Source organism: Fringilla coelebs (assembly GCF_963513975.1).
Source record: "Fringilla coelebs genome assembly, chromosome: 8".
Lineage (NCBI taxonomy): Eukaryota > Metazoa > Chordata > Aves > Passeriformes > Fringillidae > Fringilla > Fringilla coelebs.
In genome coordinates, this window is record NC_140066.1 from 32,982,225 (window position 1) to 33,010,020 (window position 27,796).

At 42.4% G+C, this 27,796-nt stretch overlaps 2 protein-coding genes across 4 annotated transcripts; one reads left to right on the forward strand and one right to left on the reverse strand.

The window, feature by feature from the left end:
- Positions 1-205: 205 nt before the first annotated feature.
- Positions 206-10,503, reverse strand: IKZF5 (IKAROS family zinc finger 5). 2 transcript variants are annotated; one of them, XM_084210126.1, is made up of 6 exons: positions 10,475-10,503; positions 8,060-8,129; positions 7,069-7,162; positions 4,812-4,974; positions 4,350-4,532; positions 206-3,366 (listed from the first exon to the last, which is right to left on the reverse strand). In XM_084210126.1, the coding sequence occupies exons 4-6, from the start codon at positions 4,942-4,944 to the stop codon at positions 2,423-2,425; spliced, it is 1,260 nt and encodes a 419-aa protein (XP_084066252.1). In that variant the 5' UTR covers positions 4,945-4,974; positions 7,069-7,162; positions 8,060-8,129; positions 10,475-10,503; the 3' UTR covers positions 206-2,422. The 2 variants fall into 2 exon arrangements, with proteins under 2 accessions (XP_084066252.1, XP_084066253.1); XM_084210127.1 differs by lacking the exon at positions 10,475-10,503 and adding an exon at positions 9,467-9,575.
- A 131-nt stretch (positions 10,504-10,634) lies between these two features.
- ACADSB (acyl-CoA dehydrogenase short/branched chain) lies at positions 10,635-26,458 on the forward strand. 2 transcript variants are annotated; one of them, XM_084210196.1, is made up of 11 exons: positions 10,635-10,737; positions 14,537-14,696; positions 14,972-15,072; positions 15,552-15,758; positions 16,204-16,374; positions 16,853-16,978; positions 17,336-17,428; positions 19,451-19,540; positions 21,622-21,759; positions 22,559-22,658; positions 23,303-26,458. In XM_084210196.1, exons 1-11 carry the CDS (start codon positions 10,696-10,698, stop codon positions 23,371-23,373), a joined length of 1,299 nt encoding a protein of 432 aa, XP_084066322.1. In that variant the 5' UTR covers positions 10,635-10,695; the 3' UTR covers positions 23,374-26,458. The 2 variants fall into 2 exon arrangements, with proteins under 2 accessions (XP_084066322.1, XP_084066321.1); XM_084210195.1 differs by having other exon boundaries at positions 10,675-10,737; positions 14,534-14,696.
- The last annotated feature ends 1,338 nt before the right edge of the window (positions 26,459-27,796 follow it).

The window sequence follows — 27,796 nt, forward strand, 5'->3', positions numbered from 1 at the left end:
CACTACAATTCTACAATTTAAATTTGTATTTTAAATACAAATTTAAATTGTAGAATTGTTCAATGTGTGGTCCAAAGAGAGCCACCATTTCTCCCCTCTTTGACTGGAAAAAAATTTGATTCCAAAACCTGTCCAGGAGCAGTAACTTCTAACTGGATTCCAGTTCAGTCAGCTTTCACTCATTAAAATAAAGGATGTTTACACACACAGACTTGCAGTTTTACTTATAAAATAAATCTAAAAAGTATAAAGCAACAATGATTTTGTTTGGAATTACAGTGTGTCCTGATGAAAAATACAAATTACATTCTGTCTTACAAATCCAGCAATACAAATTCTGAACCAGGCCTGAAAACAAAACAATTTTTAGGGATGACAGTGTTATTGTTCATCTTCACTACACTGGAACCACTCCAGTGGCAGATTTCTGACCTCATCACTTCAAGACTGCACAGCCAAGAAAGAACCAGTTCCTCAAGCACAGAAATTCAACAGTAGGTCAGTCAGGTAGTCAGAAACACATCTGGTATCCAAATTTCTATTTAATTAAAGTCAAAATTACTTCTACAGCTAGAATTCTTACACAGGTGGTTTTCCTGCATTGATCTCACCATGATCACTCTAAGTTTTTCCATTGGTTTCAGGAAGTTTTAGCCTAAAAATATAAATTTGAATAAGCCAAACATTTCCTATTGAGATTCCAACCTCTGACTTGTGGAACGTTAATAAAATCTCCTTGCTTTTAATAAAACCTGGTTTGCTAATAGGAAAAGGGAAATATATAAGGGAAGCTTTGTCTCAAGTAGGACAAACCAAGGTAAAAGTGCATGTCTAAATATGGGAAAAGTAACAGTTCTTCCTTTATTTTTAATGTCTCAAATTCTTATCTAGCACATAGTTATTATTCATTTTAATTAGATGTTTTACTCAGGTTTATGTTAAAGTGCCTGTCCTTTAGCCTGAGGGCTTCTAAAGATGAGTGTACACTATGAAACAAAATAAACAACTTCAGCTACCATTTGCCATCCACAATTCCTGAAAACAACTTCAGTGTAGTCAGTCAGTTTTCCTTTGCATCCTACATGGAGCCCAGAAAAAGCCAGAGGTGCTTCCCCTTATTCCCAGCACACCCAAAGGACATCAAACCTGGGAGAGGGGACAAACCAGACCTCCAAGTCAGCTAAAATTTACAATAAACTGGATTATACAACTCTCAAAAATACAGGCAACCTCTCAGTTGTAGCCTGGCCCAACATAAAACTGAACAAAGGAGTTTGATTTGTAAACTTCTTCTTTGTTTCTATCAGAACTTCTGTCAGCAGGACAGAAGTCTAATTGTGCAAATTTTAAATATCTGTACAACTCAGTTTAAGGCAGTTAGAAATCTCACAGAATATATATTAGTTCTACAGACTCTTCATTACGTCTCTAAAAATTGCCTCCTCTGAAAAAAATGACATGGAAAATTTTGTAGAGTGTAGGTAAAATAAGGTATCTTACTTTTTTGTTTTTATAACTCATGAATGACAGGCCTTTAGATCTTTCTTTTTCCTACCATAGTTTTATTCACAATAACCTGTTGTCTTCTAGTTTTGTGCTAATAGTTAAATTAGTGTTTAAGTCCTAGCCTGAAGAGTTTAGACTATACAAAACAAAAACTTATTTTTAACCTTCATTATTATATTAAAGCAACTTTTAGATCAAATTGAATTTGTACATGAAAATGGCTTCTGTTTGTTTGAGTAGCCAGGTTTTTAAGGATTTCTCCAAAGTCAAAGAATGGTTGGGGCTGGAAGGGACCCTACAGAAGGGACACCTTCCACTGTCCCAGCTTGCTCCAAGCCCTGTCCAACCTGGCCTTGGACACTGCCAGGGATCCAGGGGCAGCCACAGCTGCTCTGGGCACCCTGTGCCAGGGCCTGCCCACCCTGGAAACAATTCCTTCCCAATATCCCATCTAACCCTGCCCTCTGGCACCATGAAGCCATTCCTCCTTGTCCTGTCTCTACATGATGTGTCATTGCATTGACCTTTCATATTTTATGGATAATATATCTTGTCTTGCCTAGTAAACAACCTGGGAATTACATCCTATGGTTCAGGACACACGCTCCGCTTCACCACTTGCAGAATATTTATTGGGATTAAGTGCAAGCAACTTAAATTTAGCAACCACAGCATGTAAATGCATTCCAACCCTTACATCACTCTTGGTTTTTTTTGAAAGGCTACATATAAAACAGCAACTGAATCTGATACAAAATTTCCCTGGCAAGTTTTACAAGAACACGGAAATCAATTTGCCTCCTTTGTCAAACTGATTAATGTGAAGACTCCTTATGGGAATGTGCAAGCTTTCCATCAGCAAGTATGAAAAATAGACTGTAATATGTTAAAAAACTAAACAAAAGCACGTTCTCAGTCAATGTTGATTATGTTGGCCTCTAGCAAAGTGGCAAGCAAAGTCGTACTTGTTTTTACACTTACACCCACAAATGTTACACTGGAAAGGATTTTCAAATCCATGGCATCCCATGTGGATGGTGTAAAGGATATTGTCTGCAAAGTACATGTCACAGTGTGGGCAGTGGTGCAGGAGCTGAGGGTCCTGCACTGGCAGGGTTGGAGCTGGAGTACTCGGCTGGCTGTTGCTGATACTGGGAGTACTGGTGTGGGCACTACGGTCACTGCTGGGCCCTGCCACGGGACTATAGTTCCTCTGATTGTGTGTGGGCCGGGAGTCAGGGCTGGTTGGAGAGGAATTCTGAGGAATATTTGCTGACACAGCTGAAACTACTGCAGGTGCAGCAGGCTGCTGTATCATGAAAGGCTTTTCGTCTTGACAGGAAACGACGTCAGGAGAGGCTGGATTTTGGTTTTCAGGTGGCAAACTGGACAACTGTCCTGCTAAGGTGGAGAGCTGGTTTAAAGGATTATCCACCATGAGGTCCTGTGGGTCTCTTGGCAAGCCCCCGCTCGGAGTGGTTTTTGCCATGCTCTCGTACGCCTCAGTCTGGATATTGGGGATCTCATGGGTGAAATCATTAAGGTAGTCTGGTTTCTGCACCACCATGGAAGGCGGACTCAGATTAATTAATGCTCTTCTGCTGTAGCCCAAATTGCTGGTCTTCTTCTGCAGAACGCCCCACATCTTCTTGCTGCTCAGGGAAGACCTGGTGCCCTTGATGGGCACCATCTTGTGCTTGCGCCGGCGGTGGTGGGACAGGTTGCTGCGGTCGCTGCAGCGGAAGGAGCACAGCTCGCACTTGTAGGGCTTCTCCCCGGTGTGGGACCGCATGTGAGCCTCCAGGTGACGCTCGTAGGCCGAGGCAAAGGGACACAGGTGGCACCTGTGTGGCTTCTCCCCTGGAAAATCGGAACAGGTTAGCCCACAGCACCTCGGAGCGCCTGGAACAGGCTTTGTGTGCGGCTCGTTGTGAGCCGCTCGTCCAACCTCAGTCACAGCCAGCCTCGAGCTCAGCTGGGTATCCTGGGAGAGTGGAGAGCACTGGGATAGCTCTGCCTCACCCCGGGATCATCAGCACACAGAAAAATCCTGAGTGGCATCAGGGTAACACACAAACCTGCCTGGAAACTGCAGCAACAACACCAAGGACTGAGTGCAGTGATGTTTGCATGGTGCCCTGGGTCCCAGCAATCCCATGGAGTGCACAGGGGAACACAGCAATGTCTGCACCACCAAAATGTCACTGTTCTTCATGACATCTCTGAGGGAGGGTGCTCTTCTGGGACCTTCCAAACATCCCTACTCCCAAACATCCTGGAACTACCACCCTAAATAACCTACTCACACAGGCAGCCACTCAAGGACTGAGCTTTGAAAAAGGATCCTGTGGCTAAAGAGCTGTAACATAAACAAAGGCCAGGTATTCCCTGGAGAGCTGTGTGCTCTTCCAGATGGGAGAGGGGATGATGATTGGGGAAAGCATCATCTCCTCTGCACATGCAGAACTTCCTTCTTCTATCAAATGAAATTTATAGATACAAAGTGGTCTGAGTATTTTTTAAAAAGTTATTGTGAGTAACAGAATAACAGGCTAGCCAACACTTTTGTAAGGCAGCACTTCAGGACTTCTGATTTTCCCTTGATAGACTGACCCAGGAGTTACAGATCCAGGTCTGCAATGTCAGAAGTGCCTAAAGGATCTGATGTGTGTTCAGGTGCTGAAATGAAAAATCATCTCTTCCTAACTGGAGTGCCAGCTCAATTTCTAAATCCCTGTCATGTGACTGACGAGCATGATGAATTTGCCAACTGCTGACATGGAAATCCCAATGCAGAGTAAATCCCCAAGGCCTCCCAGGCAGGCAGAGAGAAGATCCCATACCTGTGTGAATCCTGATGTGCTCGATGAGCCGTGCTGTTCCTTTGCTGGCATAGTTACAGTATCGACACTTCAACTTCCCATCAAAAGTCCTTTCAAACCCATCCACCAACATTCCTGAGTTTTCATCCAGTGAAACTTCAACAGAAGGATGATCCAGACCATTCTGATCACCTTCTGTCCCAGCTGTGAACAATGCAACACAGATTTTAATGAACAATCTGTTGGATGCCATCTGTCAGACTGTGAGCAAATGCCAAATAGCTTTTGCTTCTCTCAGCCTTTAGTCTTTAAATATAGAGAATTATAAAAACATGCCCTGATTAAAACAAAGGCACATACACATCCTTTGTGACATGAAAAATACTATGAGAAATGCTTCCATACAGTTGCAGCATTACCTGGACTGTGAACCCTGAAGTCACTCTCAAAAAACTCAAATTTATGGCACTGGAATCAGCTCACCTCCTTGGAGAGTCTCGACTTCCTTGTCACCAGTAACAGATCCAGAAATCATATTGACATGGTGAGTCTGCTGGGTCAGATACTCCTGAAAATCTTTCACAAAGTCCAACGGTTCTGCCTTCTTTTCCCCCATACTGACTCTTTCATTTACAACCTCTCGTGCCTAGAAGGCAAAATGTTTTCAGAACACAAGTGTCATTGAGTTTAGCTGCATTCATAGTAAAAAGTTCAGGTTTTGGGTTGAATTTTAAGTGAAGAATTACTTTTATCACACAGTTTGAGTGTCATGGTTTAACAAAGTCTGGTTTTCAGTTGAGGGGGTGGGGACCTGGCAGAGCCAATGAGCTGCCTAGTCTGAAGAGCCAATCAGCTGGCTAGATTTGAAGATTGACATCAGGTTAACCAATCAGCAGGCTAGTTTGGAAGAGCGACACCCATTTAAACCACTTAGAAGAGCTGAATATGCCTCTAAGAGAAGGTATTTAAGGATGGGCTAGGCCGTGAGGACCCGGCCTCTAGAAAGGTCACTGGCTGGGCCAGGCCAGGCCTGGCCGGGCTGGGCTTCCATGGCCAGGTTGGTGTGCTGCTGGCCTGGGCTCTTGTGGCTAGGCCGGGCCGGGCTGGGCTCGGCTCAGCTCTCATGGCCAGGCCAGGCCAGGCCAGGCTAGGCTCTCATGGCCAGGTTGGCGTGCTGCTGGCCTGGGCTCTCGTGGCTAGGCCAGGCCTGGCTGGGCTCTCGCAGTCAGGCCAGGCCTGGCTGGGCTGGGCTGGGCAGGCTCACTGCTGTGCTGGGATTTCTGCCACCACCGGGCCGTGCTGCCGGGACTGTCCCGGCACTGCGGGTGACCGTGCGGCCAGGAGCGCTCGGCTGGAGCCGGCACGGCCGGGGCCATCTCGGCATGGCTCACAGTGAGCTTTGTTTGCTTGGCTGCTTTTAGGCAGCCACGCTGCAGGCAGCAGGACAGCAGCAGCAGCAGCAGTTTTGTTTCTTTTCCTGACCCCCAGATGAAGGAAAGGCGCAGGGGTGCCACCAGCAGGGAGCCTGTGATCAGCAGCCAGAGACACGGCCATTCCTCAGTGGTGGAGCCTGGGCAAGAGCAACCTTTCAATGCTGCAGGACTCTATAAAAGCTGCTTCAATTGGTAAAACATGAGTAAAAATGGACATACTAATTCTCTCTTGAGTCAGGAAAAGGAAAGGGTGAAGACACCTAGAGAAAACAACATGGACACTGAGGGCAGTAAAGGAGGAGTCAAATTCTAGATGGGAGAGGATTGGGGAGATGCCTTAGTCTTGGGCTGAGGCTATGGTGAAGATATATTTTGATAAATCATACTTTGCTTTTTCCCTGTAGTTCATGAAGTGCATGGGGGGATGCAGCATTCGCCTGAGAGAAGGACACTCATGCTGGAGCATGTGGATGCTGAAAAGCTGTAATCCAACAATAAGCTTCAACACAGAGAGATGAGAAACTTTGCCCCAGGGATAGAAGAAGAAAAACCTCTGTTCCCAGGGATAAAAGAAGAGAACTTTGGTTTTTATGCTAGAACAGTTCATCCTTAAAATAGTGCCCCATAAGTTAACATGGCCCATGAAAGCAGCGTTGGGAAGGCTGTAACTCATGGGAGGGACTGTCACTGCAAACAGAATTTCCTTTCCTGGCAGCTGATTTGCTGCTGCCATTGAAGCCACAAGAGAACTGCTTCTTGTGGAGAAGTCTCCATAGCCTGGCAAGAGAGACTCCACTCCCTAGGTGGACTGAAGAAAGATTATTTTAGAGGTGGCAAACTGACTGACAGCTCCAGGTTTTGTCTCTTTGCATTGAATGGGAAAGAAAAGAAGGTGTGGGGGGAGGAGAAGTGTTCTGAAGGTTTTTTCTGATTTTATAATTTTTTATTTTAATTCTGTCAATAAAGTTTTCTTTATACCATTTAAAGTTTTGAGCCTGGTTTGTACTTCCACTCTGTATCCATATCTCACAGCAGGAAATGAGTAAACAAATAATTTTTGGTGGGTGCATGGGCATTTGGCTAGCATTATACCCACTACACTGAGTCAAAGAACAAACTGGCAACCACAGGAATATTGATTTTTAAAATTTTAACTCATTAAAGATCATCAAATACAATTTATGGGGAAATCACTTTCAGCAACAGGTAAATGACATAATAATAAAATAGTAAATAAAATTTTAAAATAAAAAACACGTAATAAAAATCAACCTGCCTTTTTAAAAAATAAAAATAATGGATCATACCTGAATTTTAGTTCCCTGCTAAGTAGCAAACATGCTCCAAAATGTACCTCAACACGTCAGATAAAAAGCACAGAGCACAGCTTCTCCACTTTTCCTAGAGGGAATAAAAAGCAAATGTAAATCCATGACTCTTCCCAACCCCCATGAGTTAGAAGAAAGAAACCTGAAAAATATTTGTGTTTGAAAGACAAGAATCTAACATTCTGCTGTTCTAAATTTTATTAAAACAATCACACTTCCAGTAAAGGCTTTTCAAACACTGCATCCTCTGCTTCCTGGATGTCACCTGAAGGACACTTCTGACTCACTTCTGTTTTCCAAATAACATCTGGCTCCAAAAAACCCCAGATTTGGGTCAGTCAATTATGGGAACTGCAATGTTGGGAAACAATTGAATGCTGGTGATTAGCAAAGCTGGAAAGAAGCCTTAGGCAAAGCACTGTTTCACAGTTCTCCCAAAATTTGACTTTCCCATCCTGAGTAAAAATCTTAATCCAGTCCATTATTTTGCACTGAAATGATTAAAATATTCCCCAGAAATCAGTGGTCAGGCTTGTTTTGGGGAGTGTAAATAACAAACCTCTATAAAGTCCCAATTCACAACGAATTTGGGAAGACAGAGCTTGGGATACATTGGAAGGAGAACAAGAAGTCTGTCACATTATTTCTGCAGATTATAATCAGAAATAATTTACAATGCTACCATTTCAATAAGAATATTCCTTATTTTTAATACTCAGGAATACTAAGGAATACTCAGGTGACCTACAGGAACTCAAGTTCTGAGTTCCAGACCACATTTAAATATGTTCTCCTGCATATCCACACTTACAGATATAAGTCATCCTTACCCTACTTACAGATGTTTGCTCATTTTTGGCATCCAGATGAGGATGCTCTTTTCCATCTTACCTGAGTGTGCTCCACTCCCAGCATTGATTATCACCATTCAGTTAGTTTAGAACACATTTTTATGTATCTATCTACCTACCTACTCTCTTCCAGGTGTCACCAGCCTCCTGTAGGCTTAAGTTAATTTGTGTTCCATTTGTTGGTGTCTCCTGCAATAAAACAAAGAAATCTGGATATTAATTATAATATGAAAGATATCTCTAATATTGAAGATATGAAGAGAAAAACAGGGCAATGTAACAGAGTCCTGACCAGGCCAACTTTCCATGAATTATAATAAGAAATAACAATTTAAAATTAAACCATTCAAAACAACATCAAAGGTTTGTGTTATCAGAGGAGAATCTGAGCATGCCTTTGAGAAAGGCACTAAAACTTATTTCAGAGAATCACAGAATAGTTTGGGTTGGGAGGAACCTTAAATCCCATCCAGTGCCACCCCTGCCATGACAGGGACACCTTCCACTGTCCCAGGCTGCTCCCAGCCCTGTCCAGCCTGGCCTTGGGCACTGCCAGGGATCCAGGGGCAGCCACAGCTGCTCTGGGCACCCTGTGCCAGGGCCTGCCACCCTCACAGGGAGGAATTTCTTCCCAATATCCCATCTAACAGTCATTTCCCCTTGTCCTGTCACTCCAGGCTCTTGTAAATAGTGTCTCTCCATCTTGCTTTTGTGTCCTTTCATGTACTGAAAGGACACAATTAGGTCACCTTAAAGGCTTCTCCACATCAGGCTGAACAACCCCAGTTCTCTCAGCCTTACTTGATTGCACTGTTTTTAAAAAACATTTAATTTTGAAAGAAAATTACATAAAATTTCATAAACAGGTTGGGGATCAACTACATAAAACTTCCTTTCTCTCCCTCACTGATTTATCATGAGAACAGTCATCCTTTTCTTTACACCAATGTAGGGAAGTCACCACAACTTGAACATGACCCAAAGCTCCCATCTGTGTGCTCAAACACTCCTGTAATTTTATGTGGCATTTTTTAGAGCTACACAGCCAGCAGCTCTCCTTCTCAGGGGAGAATGACACACATCTGATCCTTGCTGTATCACTTCTGCAAACCAGAAAATGCAATTCCAATTACCAGAAACTGAGCAGCCCAGCTCGTGTTTCACACACCAGGGATGGGCTGATCACACCAGGTGTTACCCGAGCTCTGCTGACACAACCACACCTCCTCCAGCTTCACACCACCAGCAGCAGAGCACTGGTTACTCATTTTCTACCCAGGCACAACTGCTGTACTGAACAGGGGTCACAGCACTGAGGTGAGCTAAGTTTGCTGTCAAAGAACAGCCAGGATGAAATATTCTGCCTAAATAATGCTGCTAAAGAACGTAGTTCATAGAGTACACTCAGCAGTTTCACATACACAGTCAGAAGTAATCCTGTAGTAATTATAAGAGCATAAAGTATCCATGAGGACATGTATGCAGTAAGAGAATAAATTTATTGTGAGCATATGTATGCAACCCACCTTCTTCTAAGGAATCCCGGGGAAAAAAGGGGGAGTGTTCTCTGTTCCATCTTTTCCATAGCAAATAAATGAAAGCAGGAAGGATCCCAAACTCCATCCAAGCCCTTCCCGGGCCTCCTGAAGGAGTTTGACCGTGGGGAGGGGAGTGAAGCACAGCGCCGGTGGCCACCGTGACCTGTCACCAACCCCGAACGCCCCCGCTCGACCCCGCGTCTCCTCCTCCAGCCCAAGGGAGAGTGGGGAGGGACACGGCCACGGGAAACGTCCCAGAAACCCGCGTGTCCCGCTCCGGGCTCCTCGGGACAAGAGGGACGGAGCTTCTGGAGAGCATCCAGTGACGGGCAGCAAAGATGCTGAATGGACTGGAGCATCTCCGTGCCCGGGAAAGGCTGAGGGAGCTGGGGCTGTTCAGCCTGGAGAGAAGCCCCAGCTGGGAGGGCCCTCAGCCCTGGGTGTCCCTGGGTGTCACAGGCGCTGCTCCGGGAGCCAGAAGTGGCACCAGAGCCACTGGTGCACAGCAAGTTCCACCTCAACGAGGAATTTCTCTACTGTGAGGGTGACAGCGCTGGAAGAGGCAGCCCAGAGAGGGTGCGGAGTCTCCCTCAGTGCAGATACCCCAGAACCTGCGCCGTGTGTTCGGGGATGGCCCCGCCTGAGCAGGGAGGCGGCACCGGATCGATTCCTTCCAACCTCACCCACCCTGTGATCCTGCGATTACAGCGACCCTGCGACTTCAGTAACTCCTGTGATTTCCGCGATTCTGTGGTTTCTGCGATCCCTCTGATTTCTGTGTCCCTCAGCTCCGCAGCAAGGCAGCAGCCTCGGCGCTGCGCCGCTGACCCGGCCCCGCTCCCAACGGGGCAGCGCGGCCCTCCCCAAGCGCTGCCCCCCGCCCGGCTCCATCACAGTACAGGGAAGCCTCGGAAGGAGAAGGAGAGAGGGGAAGGGAGCGGGAAAGAGACGGAAGGGCAGGAAAGAAGCGGGAAGGGGAGGACAGGCAGCACTCACCGCCGCCGCCCCGCGCCGCTCCCGCCTCCCGCCGCCGCCATGTTTGTTGTGCCTCCCCCCCGGCCTGGCCCGGCCCGGCCCGGCCCCGCCCACCGCAGTCTCGCGAGACCCGCGCGCGCCGGCGGGAGCGGAGAGAGGGGGGCGTTGGCCCTGACGTAACGGGGGCGTTGGTTCTGACGTCACGCGGGAGGTGGCCCTGACGTCACGGGGCGGGCGCCACAATGGCGGCGGCGGCGGGAGCTTGGCTGAGGGGCTGCGCCAAGGTGACGCCTCAGGGCGGGACGGGGATGAGGGGACAAGGGGACGCTGCACCGCGTCCTGCTGGGCTGCGGCGGCTCCCGAGCCCGCTGCTGTTGGGTGGGGCTCCCTGAGCCGGGGCTGGACGTGTCGGGGTGCAGGGGCGGCTCCGTGAGGCGCGGGGGTGGGGGAGCTCCTTTTCTCCTTCTGCCCTGCGGGTTTGTGTGTGGAGCGGCGGGGTTGGGTTTGGCGCCGAGTTCTGTAAGTCTCTGAAATGGTTGTGGGGAGGCAGCACCGGCCTGGCAGCAGAGGCGCTCCGGGGTCTCCTTTAGCTGTAGAACAGCAAAAAGCTCTCCCGGAGGGTGCTGGCTCTGCCGGGGAAGGGGCACGGCCCCGGGAGCTCCAGCAGCCTCTGCACCGCTCCAGGGATGCCCTGGGGGCGAATTTTGGGGTGTCTGTGCAGGGCCAGGAGCTGCACTGGGTGATGCTGTGGGTCCCTTTCGATTCGGAATATTCTTGGTTTTGCTAAACACGCCTGAAGCACTGGAGCTGTGAGCAAGACACGCAGAGACGCCGGGGTTTTGCCATGTGTGCCTTGTCTGTGCACGGTGAGACCTTCTCCTGCAGCTCCTGGGGGTGTTGTGGCTCTAGAAATAAACTGAAATAAAGAAAACCAACCCCAGCAATGAATGTAAACTTCCCATTGGGGAGCTTCTCTGCTGGGAAATAGGAGCTGTGTGGAAACCAGCTGGGATGGACCCAGGAGTGGAAATCACCAAGGCAAGCAAAGTGAGCTGAGGAAAACATTGCTTTGGGGTTTTTTTCTGTCTATATATTAATGCTGCTGCCAGGTCCAGCATTAAAATCGTGTTTTAGATTGTAAAACAAACAAGGAAACCAGGAGAACTGATCTTTTAAAGAGCTGAGGTGGAGGTAAGAATTGAGATAAAGAGAAAAATCAATGTTATCAGCAACCAATTCTCAAAAGCCTGTGTTTAGTAGGGCAAACAGTCTGAATCCTGTAGCAGCATAAATCACTACCTACAGAAGAAGAGCAGGAAAAAAAGGCATGGAAGCAGCAGCCAAGGAATTAAGTAATGCACATGCTCTTTAAATAACCACCTGAAATTAGTGATACTACATGGCCTGTAAGAAAAGAAAGGTGCACAATAATGTAGTGACTTTATTGTTTATTTAGTTTTTAAATCTAAATGTTGAACTAAAACATAATTTCCACACTGGGCTGTTATTCCTCTGGGACAGCTGTGAGTTGCTGCTCTTTGTGTGGGAGTTGCCAGCATTAATCCCATCCCTTGGGTGCATCCCACTGGTTCTCAGACTTTTCAAGGTGACCTTTTCAGGAATTTTAGGGGTATTCCTGCAGAGGAGCAAAGTGTCTCAAACAAGTGCTGACCAAAGCATGGTTGATAAATGCCTGAACCAGTTTGGACAGGGCTTGGAGCACCCTGGGGTGGTGGAAGGTGTTCCTGCCCATGGCAGGGGGTGGAACTGGATGAGTTTTAATGTCCCAACCCAACCTACTCCATGATTTTATGCTTTATATTCCCAGTGATTCACCATGGAGGAAAACACTCTTTTCTTTGTACTTGGGAAGGATCAGGAGGTGTCAGTGCTCAGGAAGCAGCACAGTGTTAAATAGAAATGTGCATGTGTATGCTCAGGTTTTTCCTTCTCAGTCCTTGCCCAGGACTGACTTGCACAGGTGGATGTTTGCACACCTGGGTGTCAGGTGGCCCCAGCATAGCAAATAATCCATTCCTGCCTAACTGCTCCCAGAACATGGTTGCCTGGGGTTTAATCTCTATTAAAACAATGTTTTCTTTATTTTGTGAAGACCTGCAGTGACTCCAGTAACTCCATCGTCCTTTGAAAGTGTTGCAGCTATTGCTGGCCATCCAAATGTATTCATAATTTAGCCCTGCTCACCAGTGGTTGTTTTGTGTCACCAGGGGTGTTGAATGTGAATAAACACTGAATTTTCACAGCAATATTTATCTTCTCTATTACCACTTCTGACTGTTTGTTGTTGTGTTTTATTTTATGCACAGCTGTTTGTGCCAAAATCAGAATTTCCTTATCGCAGCAGACTTTTGCTTCTTGTCTCCACAAGAGTTCATGGATGTGTTTTCCATCAGTTGTTCAGCCAGGAAGATGACAAGTGTTGAAAGCCAACATGAAAGAGGGGGAATTATGAGAAGGATCAAAGGAATTTTTACTTCCTGACCCCAGAGTTTCTGCTGGTTTTGGAGGAATGCTGCTGTCACAATGTGCATTGTGGGCTTGCCCTGTGTTCTGTGAGCTGAGCAGGCGCCTGCTCAGGGCACAGCCAGTCTGTTGCTCACTCTGGGGGTCACAATCAGTGCTGCCAAAAACCTCTGTTGGCAGACATGTGTTTTCATGTGCTCCATGGCCTAGCTGTGTCTCTCCTGGGGGTTTCTGTCAGCACTTGTCCTGGTGAGACATTTGTGTCTCCACACTTTGCACTGACAAGGCAGAAGTGCCAGAAATCTGTAGCAGAGATCAGCCCCAGAGTGGGCTGGGTTTGTGGAGCTGTGGGAGCAGAACAGAACCATTGTTCTGTCATTTTGGAGACACAGACAAACTCTGCTGCTTTTCAGGAATACATTTTAGCTACTGCTGGCCCCTTACTTTTGGAGCCAGATCCTTTATGCCAATTTCCTTTAAAATCCTAAGGAATCATTCTGTATTTGGAAAGCAGATTGGCCTTCATAGCAAACTTGCCTTTTGTGTTCAAAGAATTAAGGTAATTAAGTCATTGAACACAAAAGTTTTTAGGTCTCTGAGGGACAAAGCTGTCACATTATCTATGTCCTGACAATCACTGTGTGTAGCTTCCTCCCAAAAGCCCCTGTTCTGTTCATTTTTGTGACTTTTGCCACATATTAATACTATTCCCCGCAGTAAAATGCTCAGCCTCTGCTCTTGGTTGGATAGCCAATGTTTCTTGAAATCATTGTTGTATATTGTGGACAAATGGGGAGCATAAACATAAATCACTTAGTTTTGCTTCCTTCCCATGCTTTTAAAATAAATCAACCAAATAAGACACATTAATTATTAGCTACACTAACAACATACTAACTGTGGGATTTTAACTGTGTGGAAATTAACAGAAGCATTCAAATGCCAGGGTTTGTCTACAAAATGTGTGCTCATTCTGAAAATCGTTATGTGATGGATAAGAATTCAGTCTGAATATAGTTAAAAGTTAGGCCTTTTCACAGCAAAATGCCAATAATCCACATGAGGGGCTGTCAGATTGCTTTAGAAACAAGAGTTGCTGGTCCCTAGAAAAACAGGGAGAGAGCTAAAGTCAGTCATTAAAGTTGACAGGCCTGTAAAAGTCATTCTATGTGTATTTTATATTTACTCTTATCATTCTTGTTAATGAAAGTATTAATTTTGTTGAAATGCACACTCACTACTCTGAATATTGCAGTAGACCTGCAAAATCATGTATAAAAATAAATACTAACAGCAGGATTTATTTGCTGTAAACACTAAAATTGACTAAAAAATGCTTGTGCATACTTTGTAGAATAACCTTGTGTTAGTAAACTTCCAGAAAGAAAACTGTTTCATCTTAAAAGAAAAGTAATTCAAGAATATTTTCTTTTAGGACACAGGGGAGGGGAAGGTTATGTTTTCTCAAAAGCTTTCAAGCTGAATATTAGATGGAAGTTATATTTATTAATTTACTGAATAAAAGCACTGGGTAAAGTTATATATGGTTGTCTGCATCCAGATGTAACAGTTTGCACATTCTGTATTTGTTGCCAGCAGCTGAGAAGACACATGCCAGCACACCTGGCTCCTTGGAGGGTTTCTCCCTGTGCTTTTAGATCCTCCAAATCAGAACTCAAGCCAAATGTAGCCAGTGATGGACTTTCCTGTGCTCCGCTTCAAACATTCACTGAAGAGGAGGCCATGCTGAAAGACATGGGTAGATATTGTCTCTGCAGTTAAAATTCAGAAATATTTCAAGTAGAAAAGATATTTTAGCTTAAAATTTTGTTTTCATTATTTATTTCTAGTCAAATGGTGAGATTTTTTTGGGGGAGTTGTGCTTTGTGCCTTTTGTTGGGCTACTTACTTTCTTCTTCTGACATGCATAACCTGTCAGAAGCACCTTATTCCTGTTATATTGATCCCCAAGGAGACTGTTAATTTATTTATTTATGGAATATTTACACATTTTCTCTCTTTTCTTCCTTGCAGTGACCAAGTTTGCCCAGGAACGAGTTGCACCTTTTGTGCAAAAGATGGATGAGAATGCGAAAGTGGAAGACTCCATCGTACAGGGATTGTTTGAACAAGGGGTCTGCACACTTTACCTAATCTTTTGTTTGGAAAGTAACAGCATTTTATGTAGCTCTAAATGTGTTTTGTTCAGATTTATAGATGAAAAGATTGAGGGATATAATTCAAATGAACTAATGAACCATTGAACTTTTTTGGGTTGTCAATCACATGACAACTTTCTTTACAGCGTTATCACTCTCCATCTTTTACTGTAATTCCTTTTCCATCTCCCCCATACCACATACTTCACCTTATCTTTTAGTTCCTTGTCTTCTCTCCCTCAGTCTTTTTTTTAATTGGAGAAGCATAATTGGATGCTGGAAAGGCCATGACTCCAAGTGTTGATGGAGAAGAGAACCAATATTCCTCTGTGCCTTACTGGGCAGCCATGATGACTTACATTGCCAAAATCCTGGTGTTCATTCCTGGATTCAGTTTTAGCCTTTCCAGCTATCAGGGCCAACATATTTATACATTTGCACTTTTTCCATTTCAGCTGATGAGCATTGAGCTTGGGGAAGAATATGGAGGAACTGGAGCTTCATTTTTCTCAATCATATTGGCAGTGGAAGAATTGGCCAAAGTTGATCCAGCTGTGGCTCTTGTGTGTGAACTCCAAAACACTCTAACAAACAAGTTGTTCACCACCTATGGAACAGAAGAACAAAAGAAAACTTACCTGCCCAGAGTGTCCAAAGATACAGTGAGTCAAAGTCTTACTTGACTTCACAATTGAAATTATATTATTGTTTAGTAATGTTAGTGGGGATTTTTTTTTTCAGTGGCTAATGTGTGTCTGCAGCTCTGGAAAATATGTGTGAACTTTGAAAAACTGGTTAGAGCTGAGATCTGTGGTGATATAGATACATCCTGTCATCAGTAGCTGAGAGGTAAAAGTGGAAAGGCACTTACTAGTTTCATTAAAATTTAATTTACTGTGGAAAAGAACTGCAAAGCAGTTGACTTTGAGAGATGTGTAATTACACAGTGTTTCTATTCTTAATCTTCATAGCTGAAACTCAGTTACTTTAATGCAATAGGTTAAAATGTTTGAATTTAAGAGACTTGTGCTGGCTTATAAGTATTTTCCTTATAGGATTTATTTATATTTGTGAAAATTAAATTGGCTTTTTCCCTTCCCTTGACAGTTAGGCAGTTTCTGTCTTTCTGAGGCTGGTTCTGGCAGTGATGCTTTTTCCTTGAAGACTCGAGCTGAAAAGAAGGGAGACTACTACATTATCAATGGCTCAAAGATGTGGATTAGCTTAGCAGAAGAAGCAGGAGTTTTCTTTGTCATGGCAAATACAGACCCATCCTTAGTAAGTTGCTACAGAATTCTTGCATTTCAGTGACAGCTGCTGATAGATGAAACTGTGGATTTTATACTAAAAATCTGATGTTAGAGGTTAATACTCTGTTCACCTTTTCCTAGCTGACTGCAAACCTTTAAAGATATTTGCCAATAAGACTTGAGAACTTGGTGAGCAATTTAATAAATTCCTCCAACAAGGGAAAAGAAGAATGTCAGCATCATGGTTGCTTAGATGAAGAGCACAGCACTGGTGGTGTTCTGAGTAACAGGACTCAGTCTTACATTCTTCCAACCTTTCTGACTTAGCTGACAAGTTCCTGTTGTTAAAAAACAAAATGAAAAGCTAAAAAGTATTTTGTAGTAAAATATGCCCAGTAAAAAATTACATAGCTGAGTATGCAAGTGCCCAGGCTGGATGTAGGTAGTAGATTTTGAGGGATATTGGTATGAAAACCATTTTTTTGATTCTTTTTAATTATCCCCAGGGCTACAGAGGAATTACATGCTTCGTGGTGGATCGCAACACAGAGGGGCTTCATGTGGGGAAAAAGGAGGACAAGCTGGGGATCAGAGCATGTTCCACCTGCCCAGTCACCTTGGAAAATGTGAAGGTATTGTAAGTTCAGCTCTTGAAGCATAATTTGTGCGCAACTGGCACTTGGCCACACATAAGGAAAGAATATTAACTAAATTCCCTATTTTTCCCCTTATATATACTGATTTTTGGGCATATTTTAGCATCTTTCTTCCACAGCTGTCTAGAGAGGGGTTGGATTTCTGAAATTTTGGTGTAGTTTTCTCTCAGTCATCAGTTTATAGCCATGTGAATCTGGGAATGCTCTGGGAATCAAACTGTGGTTTATGTTTTATGCCTTCACTTATGAGGAGCAATTGATAAAATTTGTAGACCCTTTTGGTAGTTGCAAAGCAGAACAGAACAGGAATAACTGGGTGGTTTTATTTTTTAGGTTCCTGAGAGCAATATCCTGGGACAAGTTGGACAAGGCTATAAATATGCCATTGGAATGCTCAACACTGGCAGGATAGGGATTGCTGCACAGGTGGGTGATTTAGTTTGTTACTGAGCACAACCAGGATATCATTTGAGTTTGCACTGAAATCTGTGGAATATTTAAAGCTGTTTGGAAACTTCTTTATGAAAAGCTCGATTGCCACTAGATGTCACTGTTCCCGAAGCAAAGGTACAGCAAAGATCGGAACAGCTGCCGGTGGGAAAATTCTCCTGTGGTGACATAAGCAATAGACTTAAAAAACATTAAATGGCAATTAGTTTCTCTTTGGTCGTTAACTTATTGCTACTGAATTATGTCCACGTTCTTGTCTTCCACTATGAAAATTTATTTTACAAAGAAAATTAACTTTGGGAACTTTAACACACTGAAATATATGAATTAATGCTTCCAGCTGGGATTGTATGGGGCTGGCAAATGTAACCTAGTGCTAACTGATGTTTTCCCAACTTGTCTTTAAAGTCAACTTAGTTTTAAAATAAATATGAACTGTTCCAGTTCATCGTTGTGTTTGAAAACTGCACTGTATGGCATCTTAGGGGAGAATATTTACTGACCTTGGAGTTATTTCTAAATGTTGTATTTTGCTGTAAAATAAGTTTGGATTTCAGAATGCTGCTGATCTTAATGGAAATCAGGTTCAGCCCCAGAATAAATTACTTGTGATAAGTTTTTGTATTTTTAATTTACTTTTGGAAGTAATCTTTTCTTTGTTTATACTTTGTTGCCCAATATTTCTGTACTACCAGTCTCCTTTATCTTTTGCCCTGGTTTGCAGACAGACCAGAAGAAATCATCTTCATGAAACTGAGATTTTCCACATGGCAATGCTCTATGCTGATAATTGGGCTGGCTTTTCCATAATTTCTAAAGATTACCTCTGATTAAACTTTGTCTGATATGGCATTTAAAAAGGGCTGTGGGCCTCATTGTTCCCAGAGATATAAATAATATAAAGGCACTGCCAGTAAAATACATGGTCTGGATTTTACTCTTAATTACTCCAAGTTACACCTTAATTAAAAGTTAAGGTCAGGTAGTTGTTATATCTTAATTACTGCCTTCTTGGCACCTTCAAATTAAGAGAAATGGACTTGACAAGAACAGCAGCTCTAAAGCCCTGTGGTATTGAGTTTAGTTTTGCAGTAGTAATAGTTTAAAAAGATAATGAAGATCTTATAAAAGGTAATTGTGGCCTTGAAAACAGTTTCAGATGGTTTTAGTGCAAGGCAGCTGCAATATTATTACAGGTGCTGAAGTTGATGTACTTTGTTCCTATAATTTGTATGACAAATCTGATAATGGGACTGATTAGCAGCAGACTGCAATGTTTTATTTTACTTTTTTCCTGTGTATAATTCTTTTTCTGTTGTACATCATTCAAGGTAGTTTTTCTAAGCTGTCTGATGTGACATTTTACTGCTTCTGCCTTTGTGGAAAGATAAAATTGATCTAAATTTTTCTACAATTGTTCTGCAAAGTTGGAAGATAGTGCAAGAAATGTTATCTCTCCTTCCACTCCACTAAGTTTCTAACTTCTGAAATAAATTGCTAATTCTGCCAATTCAGTCTGGTGTACTCTAGAAAATGAGAAATTATTTTGCTTATGAAAATAGTTTTGACTAATCATTCAGATTCTTTTTCCTTTAATAGGGTAATGTAGATCTATAGATCTTCAGTTTACAGTCGTTTTCTTATGCAATTACAAATTTTCCAAAGAAACAAGATTTTTGCAATTACAGCTGGCCCATAAGTTTTGTTCAAAAAATGAGTGTCAGTGTTTTCAGAAATACTTGCCTATGGTAAGAAGTGGGCATGTAATAGGCTTGTTCCTCAAACTTTTATTTTTTATAACTCACCTCAGTTTGTGTGCTAACTGTAAAATTCTGGCTCCTAGGATTCTCTATACAAGCTTTAGCAATATCTAGGTAGGAAAACAACTTTTCTCCTGGATATCAACCTGCCTGACCAGAAGATGACCAGTTATGATCATCTCCATTAGGTGCATTCAATGAATCAGTTTTTTGACCATATCCTTATTTTTCCTTACAGATGTTAGGACTGGCCCAGGGGTGTTTTGACCGTACAGTTCCTTACACAAAGGAGAGAGTCCAGTTTGGGAAAAGCATCTTTGATTTCCAGGTACTTGTTAATGGAATATTTCCTCCAAGAAAAAATAGTGACCATAATAAACAGTATAATTAGGATTATGATTTGCATAATTCATGTTCCACTTCATGTCTTGTCTCTCTTCCTCAATATTTGAGTATTTTTCAAAAAAAATTCTGGATGAACGCTCATCTGCCATGTAAAATTCAGCAATTCAGTGCTGTGTGCCTTTGCAAGTACCACACAGATAATTTAAAACTTAAAAATATTATTGATGTCTTCCTTTTGCTTGATAACTTACTGACAATCTTTGGGAATAATACACATGGAACTCCCTTCTGATTTTAGTATCACACTATACTGAATGTACTCCAGGTTTTATACCCTTTCATGAGGTGTAGGGGAAGGGCTTTTTCTGGAGACTAGAAATGATAAAAAGATGAGGAAAACTGAATTATTAGATTTCCTGTGTTGTACAAAGACATTTCGTTTTCATTATAATATCTGTTTCTTACAGCCAAAAAGACTCTTTGTTGCAAAAATGATGTATAGTTTAATAAGGAAGATACATAATTGTAATTACTCTGGTAATTTTCTTGTTAAAAGAAACCTACATCTCAGCTGAAGAGAAGGGACATTAGCACTACTCATAATTTATGCAAATTTTAGGAAGCACTCACAGATACCTAGGAAATGATTGGAACTACGTCTTTTGAATGGGAAATGGAATTTATAATTGCCAAATCATTTTGGTATTTTGACCTGCCTATATATTTCTGCAGATCTGAGGGAATGGTGTTAATGTTCTAATAAGATGAAAGATTTCATTGTGTTTTAGACTACTAAATGTTCATTTTCAATGATCATAATATTTGGGTGTTCTTAAATAAACCCATTCTTCTGTAATACCATTCTGATGTGAGCTACACCACCTCTTTCCTTCCCCTTTAATCCATTCCTCAGTCGTGTCCTCTGCACCTTTAAGCTGCTTCTAAATCTTGTCTTGTGCCTCTGGGGCAAGGAAAGGAGTTGTCACATTGCTAGTTCTCCACTTTTATTTCAGGAATATTTGTTTATAGGTCTTCCTTGGGTAAGCTCATTAGGGAAGCACACCTGGTTTTGTCTCAGTGAACAGTTGCAGAATGAAAATGCAGCTCTGTCTTCCTAATGCCTTTGTAATCCTGAGGAGGATGTTAAGATTGGGATATTCCTGGGTTTAAATAGGAAACCCTCTGTCCAGTCAGGCCAAAAGTACCCCAGTGCTCCTGAATCCAAGAACAGGAAAGGGGAAAACAGGACTGAAGTTCCTGAGAGCAATTCAGTGGCCCAGGAGTGTTCCCAACCTCTGTCAATAAACACAGAAGGAACACAGAATTTTCAGAATCCAGGAAATCCCTCTGGCTGCCCTGGAGGACTCGAGACCCTGGCAGGGGGCTCAGAGACCTTGGCATGGAGTCAAAAACACCTGTGCCTTTGATTTTAACCCATGGAAACAATTACCAACTTTGTGCAAAGAGTTACAAGCCACAAGAGTTTGAATAGAATGATAGTGAATTTACCACGGGGTAAAAAAGTGAAATTTTTGGGTTTTAGAATGGGAGTTCAGGAGGCAAGATGGAGGAATCTGGGCATGTCCTGTCCTTCCTCCTGTTTCTTCTTAGCCTCCATCTTCTGGGTAATGTTGGCACTTTTGGATTGGTTTACAGTAGAGACAAACTGTCCAACATAGGTGATAGGTATTGGAAAATTATTGTAAATAAAGTACACATAGTTCTTAGTATAAAAGATAACACCACCTCTGGGGCGGTCAGTGTGCCACAGACTGACTTGCTAGACAGATCTCAGAAAAACAATGTTATAGATAACAGAGAATAAACAACCTTGAGAAGCAGAGCAGAGGAATCCTGACTCCTTCAGTTGCAGGGCTGGGAAAAAGAGACTTTCCAACACCTTGGGGTCATCTTGACACCAGAGACCCTGTCACAGAATTACCTCCCAGCTGGATCTGACGTTTTTATTTTAGAGTGCAGGTGCATTCCATGGTGAGCAGGATGGTTGTTGTGGCAGCTCCAGTGGGGCTGTGGCTGTGTCTGAGCGCTGTGCTGCTGTTGCAGGGGATGCAGCACCAGATTGCCCAGGTGGCCACGCAGCTGGAGGCAGCCAGGCTGCTGACCTACAACGCGGCGCGGCTGGCGGAGGCGGGCAGGCCGGCCATCAAGGAGGCCAGCATGGCTAAGTACTTCACTGCTGAGGTACCTGAGCTCCCTCACTGCAAGCCTTCATCCCACTGCTGCTAAAGCTCCTTCTGCTACCCAGTGTGTAGTAGGAATTCATCTTGGCTGTGGAAGCTCTGGATGTACTTTTGTCTTGGATGCCACATCCCTGGAGGTGTTCGAGGCCAGGTTGGGTGGGGCCTGGGGCAACCTGGGCTAGTGGAAGGTGTCCCTGCCCGTGGCAGGGGGGTTGGGATGAGATGAGTTTTAAGATCCAACCCAACCCAAACCATTCTGGACTGTTTCTCAGTCCATGCACAGAATCTGATGTAAGTCACCAAAGGATAAGCTGCTCATGCCACTAAATAAAATTTTTAAAACCAACCAACAACACTAAAAGAGGAAAGTGAATTAATACTTTCACTTATCAAGAAATATTTAATTTTCTCAGAAATCTTATGGTGGCATGAGAAATGACACTGTAAAGAGCTCATTTGTGACCACTTCAGCTCTGCTGGTCACATCTGTGAGTCCTAAAATGACTCAAAACTGGGTGGCTTTTCCCTCTTTGCATTTGCTGTCTTGCATACCACTGCTGGTCTTTTGCACAGAGCAGCAAACTATTGCTGTAACAATTAGTGAACTCCGATATCCACTGATTTATGTTGTTTTTATCCTAAAATGGCTTGCTGAAGATGAGTAACAAAATACCCATCCTTCTTCCCTCCTGTTCTAGTAGCTGCTTTATTCCCAGTTTTGTTATTAATCAGGTACAAAGTATAAGTTTTACTGCTGCTGTCTGAAGTTGAATCCTGTAACTCTGAAACTCTCTTCATAGGTTGCAACACTGACAACCAGTAAATGCATTGAATGGATGGGAGGTGTTGGATTCACCAAAAATTACCCAATAGAAAAGTACTACCGTGACTGCAAAATAGGTGGGTGCCACTTGCTTACCAAGTATCTCTTGCAGCTTTGGTGCTATTAAAGTTGGAGGAAGAAGGGCTGGCTTTTTTTCTCAGGATATTTTTTCCTTGAGACTGTATCAACACTAATTCAAAAGCTCAGATATAAAACTTTAGGTATAAATGTATGTACATGCATAAAATGTTTCATTAGATACCAACAAAATACAGACCCAAACACTGTTTCCCATCCTATTAAGAAAATATCTGAACAAAAAAAAAGAATTGAAAATACCTTCATTGGCTTTAAGATCTGAATCCATGTGGAGTTTTTTTTTCAAAGCTTTCTTGTTCATCAGGACAATCCTTGGACACAACAGTTTATTACAACAGCATTTGGAACTTCTTCATTTTTGTTGGCTATTTAAGACTTGCTTTTCAGGAAAATGCCTTTGCATGATGTGTTTCCAGCCAGTAAAGTGCTTTTATTGTTACAGATAATAAAATAGGAATGTTTATAATATTATATAAATAATTACAACTCTGTGCTAATACTTGCACAGTAAAGCTTCATTTCATAGTTGTAAAGGTTCTCACTGGACTTTAGGATGATATCTTGATTTCTCTTAATAAACTGTGGGTTTAGAGTCTACTAATTTGTTTTCTTCTGATTTCAGGTACAATATATGAAGGAACTTCAAATATCCAGTTGAGCACAATTGCAAAATTCTTAGCACAGGAATACTGAAACCATAAGGACTTTCTTGATGCTATATAAAAATCATTTCCCTGAACACTAATTGTAAATTTATTGGTAATTACAGGGGGCATTGATGACATCATAAATAAGAATACACTATCACAGTGAAATCATAGGGAAAACCATGAATTCCCCATTTTGGGAGAGGGAGTGATTCATGTGAAATCATGAATTCTACATACAAATCCAAACTTCTTTCTGCCTGTGACACTTCCAAGCACTGGATTTAGCTCCCTTAGCTCATGCCAGCAGTTCATCTCCACTTGGGGATTTCAGAGTGAAAACAAAGGAATCCAAATCCCTGGCATTTCTGTTAATCCATCTGGGAGAGCTGGTGTGTGGAGTGGAGCTGCACTTGGGGTGTGCTGCTGCATTAGCATGGGGTGCAGAGAGAGGGAAGTGGTGCTTTCCTCTCTCCCAGGTGGAGTGATGTCTGTGGAGCTGCTGTAATTGGAGTCATTTTTATAGCAGCCCTCAGTGTGTTCTTAAGGATATCTTTGTAATTAAGCCCTTGCAGCCCCAATTTGTACTCCTGAAAGGTGGATAATATCCACCTCCCTTTCCAGCCTTCTCAGCTGTTAAGGGTTTTAATCTAAGAGCCTATTTATAGTTCTCCTTTCATAAAAGGTTGAGTTGAAATCTTTCTGAAATGGGGTTAAAAAAGCTCTAGTAGTTCTGCAAAAGGATAGATATAAGCTGGGTAATGGGAGTGCTGTGATTCTACCTCCCAGTGGCCTTTCCACAGTCAATGCATTTTACAAACTTTAAAGGGAAGCCCTGTTAATTTTCAGCCTAGAATTCTTTGCTCCTGGAAGTTAGTGGTTCTCTAGCCCAGTTTTTCCCTTTTTTAAGAGAGAAAAAAGGGCAGGGGATTGGGAAGTATTTGCTTTTTTTATTTGTGTCTGTTTACTCTAAAATTAGACATTTTATTTACAGCAGAAACCTCTTATGTGCTGGAGAGCTAATTAACTAATAATCAAGAGACAGGAAGCTTAATATATGAAAAATCATCCTAATTGCTGTAATTGGCAATCTGTTTCAAGTGTTTTGGGGAGGGAAGGATTGGTTTTCTGGTTTTGGCTGACTTAGAGGAATCTCATTTTTAAAGCTTGCCTTTCACTGATGATTCACTCTGAGTGGAGCTTAGAACATTACAGGCTGAGACTCCCAGAGGATTTCCTAGCAAAACCAGGGCAAGTGACACTTAACAAGTGGGATTTGTAAAACAAGCAGTGCCTTAGACAAAGAAACAAGCAAGGATGAAAAGCACTATTAAAAAGTTCTCTGACTTCAAAGGGAAGTAACTGCTTTAGTGAATTAATCCCTCTATGTACACACTTTGCCTGGTAATGGGCAAAGAATTATTGTGGTGATTATCCTTGTGCCAATAAAAAAGCCCCTCCCATATCAGTTCGATCAAGAGCTTTGAGATTTACAAAAATACAAGAGTGGTAAGGCAGGCTAAATGGTTTCTGAAGTTTTCTTCTAGCAATATTATTATTAATCATTATAATTATTATTAATGCATTTCAGATTTACTTGCAGGCTTTCTTTCAGCTGAATTGAAGCAGCTGGGGAAATTTAGATTAGAATTAAAATGATTCTTAATTCTAATTTAGATTAAAAGACTAGAATTAAGACTACAGACACCACAACATTTAACTACAGTTATTCTGCTCAACACAGTCTATCTGTGAATCCAAAATAATCAAAACCACCCTGCAAAATGCTGGAGCTAATGCTGATTGCTGTGCTGAGTTGTGCCAAGGTGAGGCAGCCCTTGGTTGCTGAGGTTTATTCTGCTTTGCTCACATGAGTGTCCACAGAAAACAGGGTTTGGTTTTTGTTGTGATCTCCTGGTTTGTGACACTCTCAGCTTGGCATCTGCAGTTTTGTGTGAGACTGAGCACTGGCATTACTTTTTCAATACAGAAGCAAACCCTTTGTGGAGGGAAGTGCAGAGCTCTTTGAAGGACTGTTAAGGGCTGGATATCCAGGATTATGTAAAGAGACTCTCTTTGTGTAGAACTGTGTCAGGTATCCATTTGAAAAAATAACCAGGGGAAAATGAGATTAATGTGATTCCTCACAGTCTGATATGGGATGCCTGAGTCCAGCAAACAACCTGAACATCCTCAGCAGCAATTCAACAGTAGCTGATGAGCTTTTTTTTCTCAATAAAGCAAGGTCAAGCCTTTAACTAATGTTACAGCTGTAAATATTTCATGTCTTTGTTATGTATGCTGTATTTTGTACACAGTTTTGAAAGAAATAAATAATGTATTGTATTTATATACAAAATTTTCTGGAGGAGTATGTGCACAAATCAATTACAACCCCTAAGTAACTTTCCTTGCTGTTTTAAGAGGACAGGTACCTGTGTGGAGAGCATTGGCTACTCTGGTCACTGATTGTGGGCAGAGTCTCAGAATGGTTTGGGTTGGAAGGGACCTGAAATCCCACCCTGCCACCTGAACTCAGCTGTTTGGTTAGGAATGGGAAGTGCTGTGCTGTTGTCCAGGAGCTGTTTAGAGCTGCCTGTGCTCCCCAGCCCTTGTTCTGCTTTGGGACAGGCATTTTTGGGTGGTCATAAATGGCAATTCTACATTTGGCACCAGCTGCAGAGCTGCTGTGGGCAATGCTGGGAGGCTTTCTGAGCTTTTAAGCTGCTTTATATACTCAAGATGTATTTTGTTAGTGACTTTTCCCTTTTTATGCCTTTAGTCCATCCAGTCTGTTGTCCTGGAGCAGCAACTTAAGTATCAAATGTTGCATGTGAGCTTCCCTGGTTAGAAGAAAAGCCCTGGATTGAGAATGTATTAAAAAGTGCCTGAATTTTGTTTTTTACTTGGTACAATGCTTGTATGTCAGTTCATGGTTCTCTAATAATCTGTAATTTAAAATTGTTACCAGGTCTTGCAGGTTTTGTACCAGGAGAGAATGGCTGTGTCAGGTTTCTCTAGTTCTGCTCTGCTTGGTGATCAAGGCAGATTTCCACAGAAGGGTTTAATCACTACTTGGGAAATACTCAGATACAACATTGAGAAATACTCAAATACAACATTTTGTATCATCTTTTCGATGCTGTTGTTCTTTCTTTCGTATTTTCTTTTCCCTGTGTAAAGATTGTGTTAGAAAAGGCTTCCATGAACTACAGAGTTATTGTTCTTTGGGAGCCTTTTGCTATGCAAAGACTTTTCTAATTAACATGTTATTGCATTTCCACTTGAAAATCTTTTGGTGAGAGACACATTTCACGTTCTTCTACCAAGCCAAGCTCGTTTGGAAGCCCAGTCTGTTTTGAAAGCAGCTGTCTGACTTCCCTGAGCTGGTACTGGATACACAAAAGCTGCAGAAATGCTTTTCCCCAGCCCCAGAATGTATTCAGGGTAACTAGAAATAACCAATGTGTACCCTAATAGCTTGTTTATTGTTCAAAGGAACATGCAGTGTACACTGTAACATTTTTTCCTGGTGAAATATTTAGAAATATAAATCAAAAATATGTGCAGTCTCACTAGACAGTAATAGCATTTTTATATATTTTGTCTTTCAAGATCATTTGGATTTACATCTTTCTGAAGCTATTCTCTCAGTAACTGTAGAGCTGCTAACACTGCAGGACTTACACAAACTAAAACAAAGTCAAGTTTTTAGGGATTCCTTTTTAGTGAGGCTAAAGAGGGGCTGTTTGCTGCCTTCAGTCAGGGACATTCAGCCAAGTCTCAAGCAATGACCCAGCCCTCAGTGGAACAATAATTTTCTGATCATCCTTCTCATCACATTAAATTTGCCTCAAGACTCTTGGATTTTTTTTGGCCTGAATTGTTTTCAAGGACACCCTGTAAATTCTTCTATTCCTTAATTTGCTTCCTAAACATGCAAATTAAGTGCAAATTTTCCAGTACAAACAGAGCAGGTTTTAATTTAACACTGTGTTGTTGAGGTTTTCTGCTTTTGTTTAGATCATTCCCAAAGACATGATAATCACATGTTTGACATTAGCTTCTCTGGACACTTTTTGGTTTTCTGTAGAAAAAATTTGCTAAGCTGCTGTAAAAATAATCCAGAAATAATTCAAAAAGAAAAGTTAAGGTTCTGGAAGCATAGTTAAATAGTGAAAAGCTCCAAAGAACTTGTTTGGTTCAATGGAGCTGCTGAAGGTAGAGTTGGTTCTCTCAATGTCTGTCCAATCAGGCTTTAGAAGGAAAATAATTTTCTGGGTTTAATTGCAGCAGTGCCTACATTTGATTGATAAGGCAGTTTATTTTGACTGTTGCTTGAATAATAAAAGCTGAATTCAGCAGAATATTTGTCATAAAATACATTTGAGTGCCATGCAGGATTCACAGTTTCCAAGGATTGAGGGAAGGTGCAGCAACAGATCTTCCATTTAATGCTGGAAGAATTT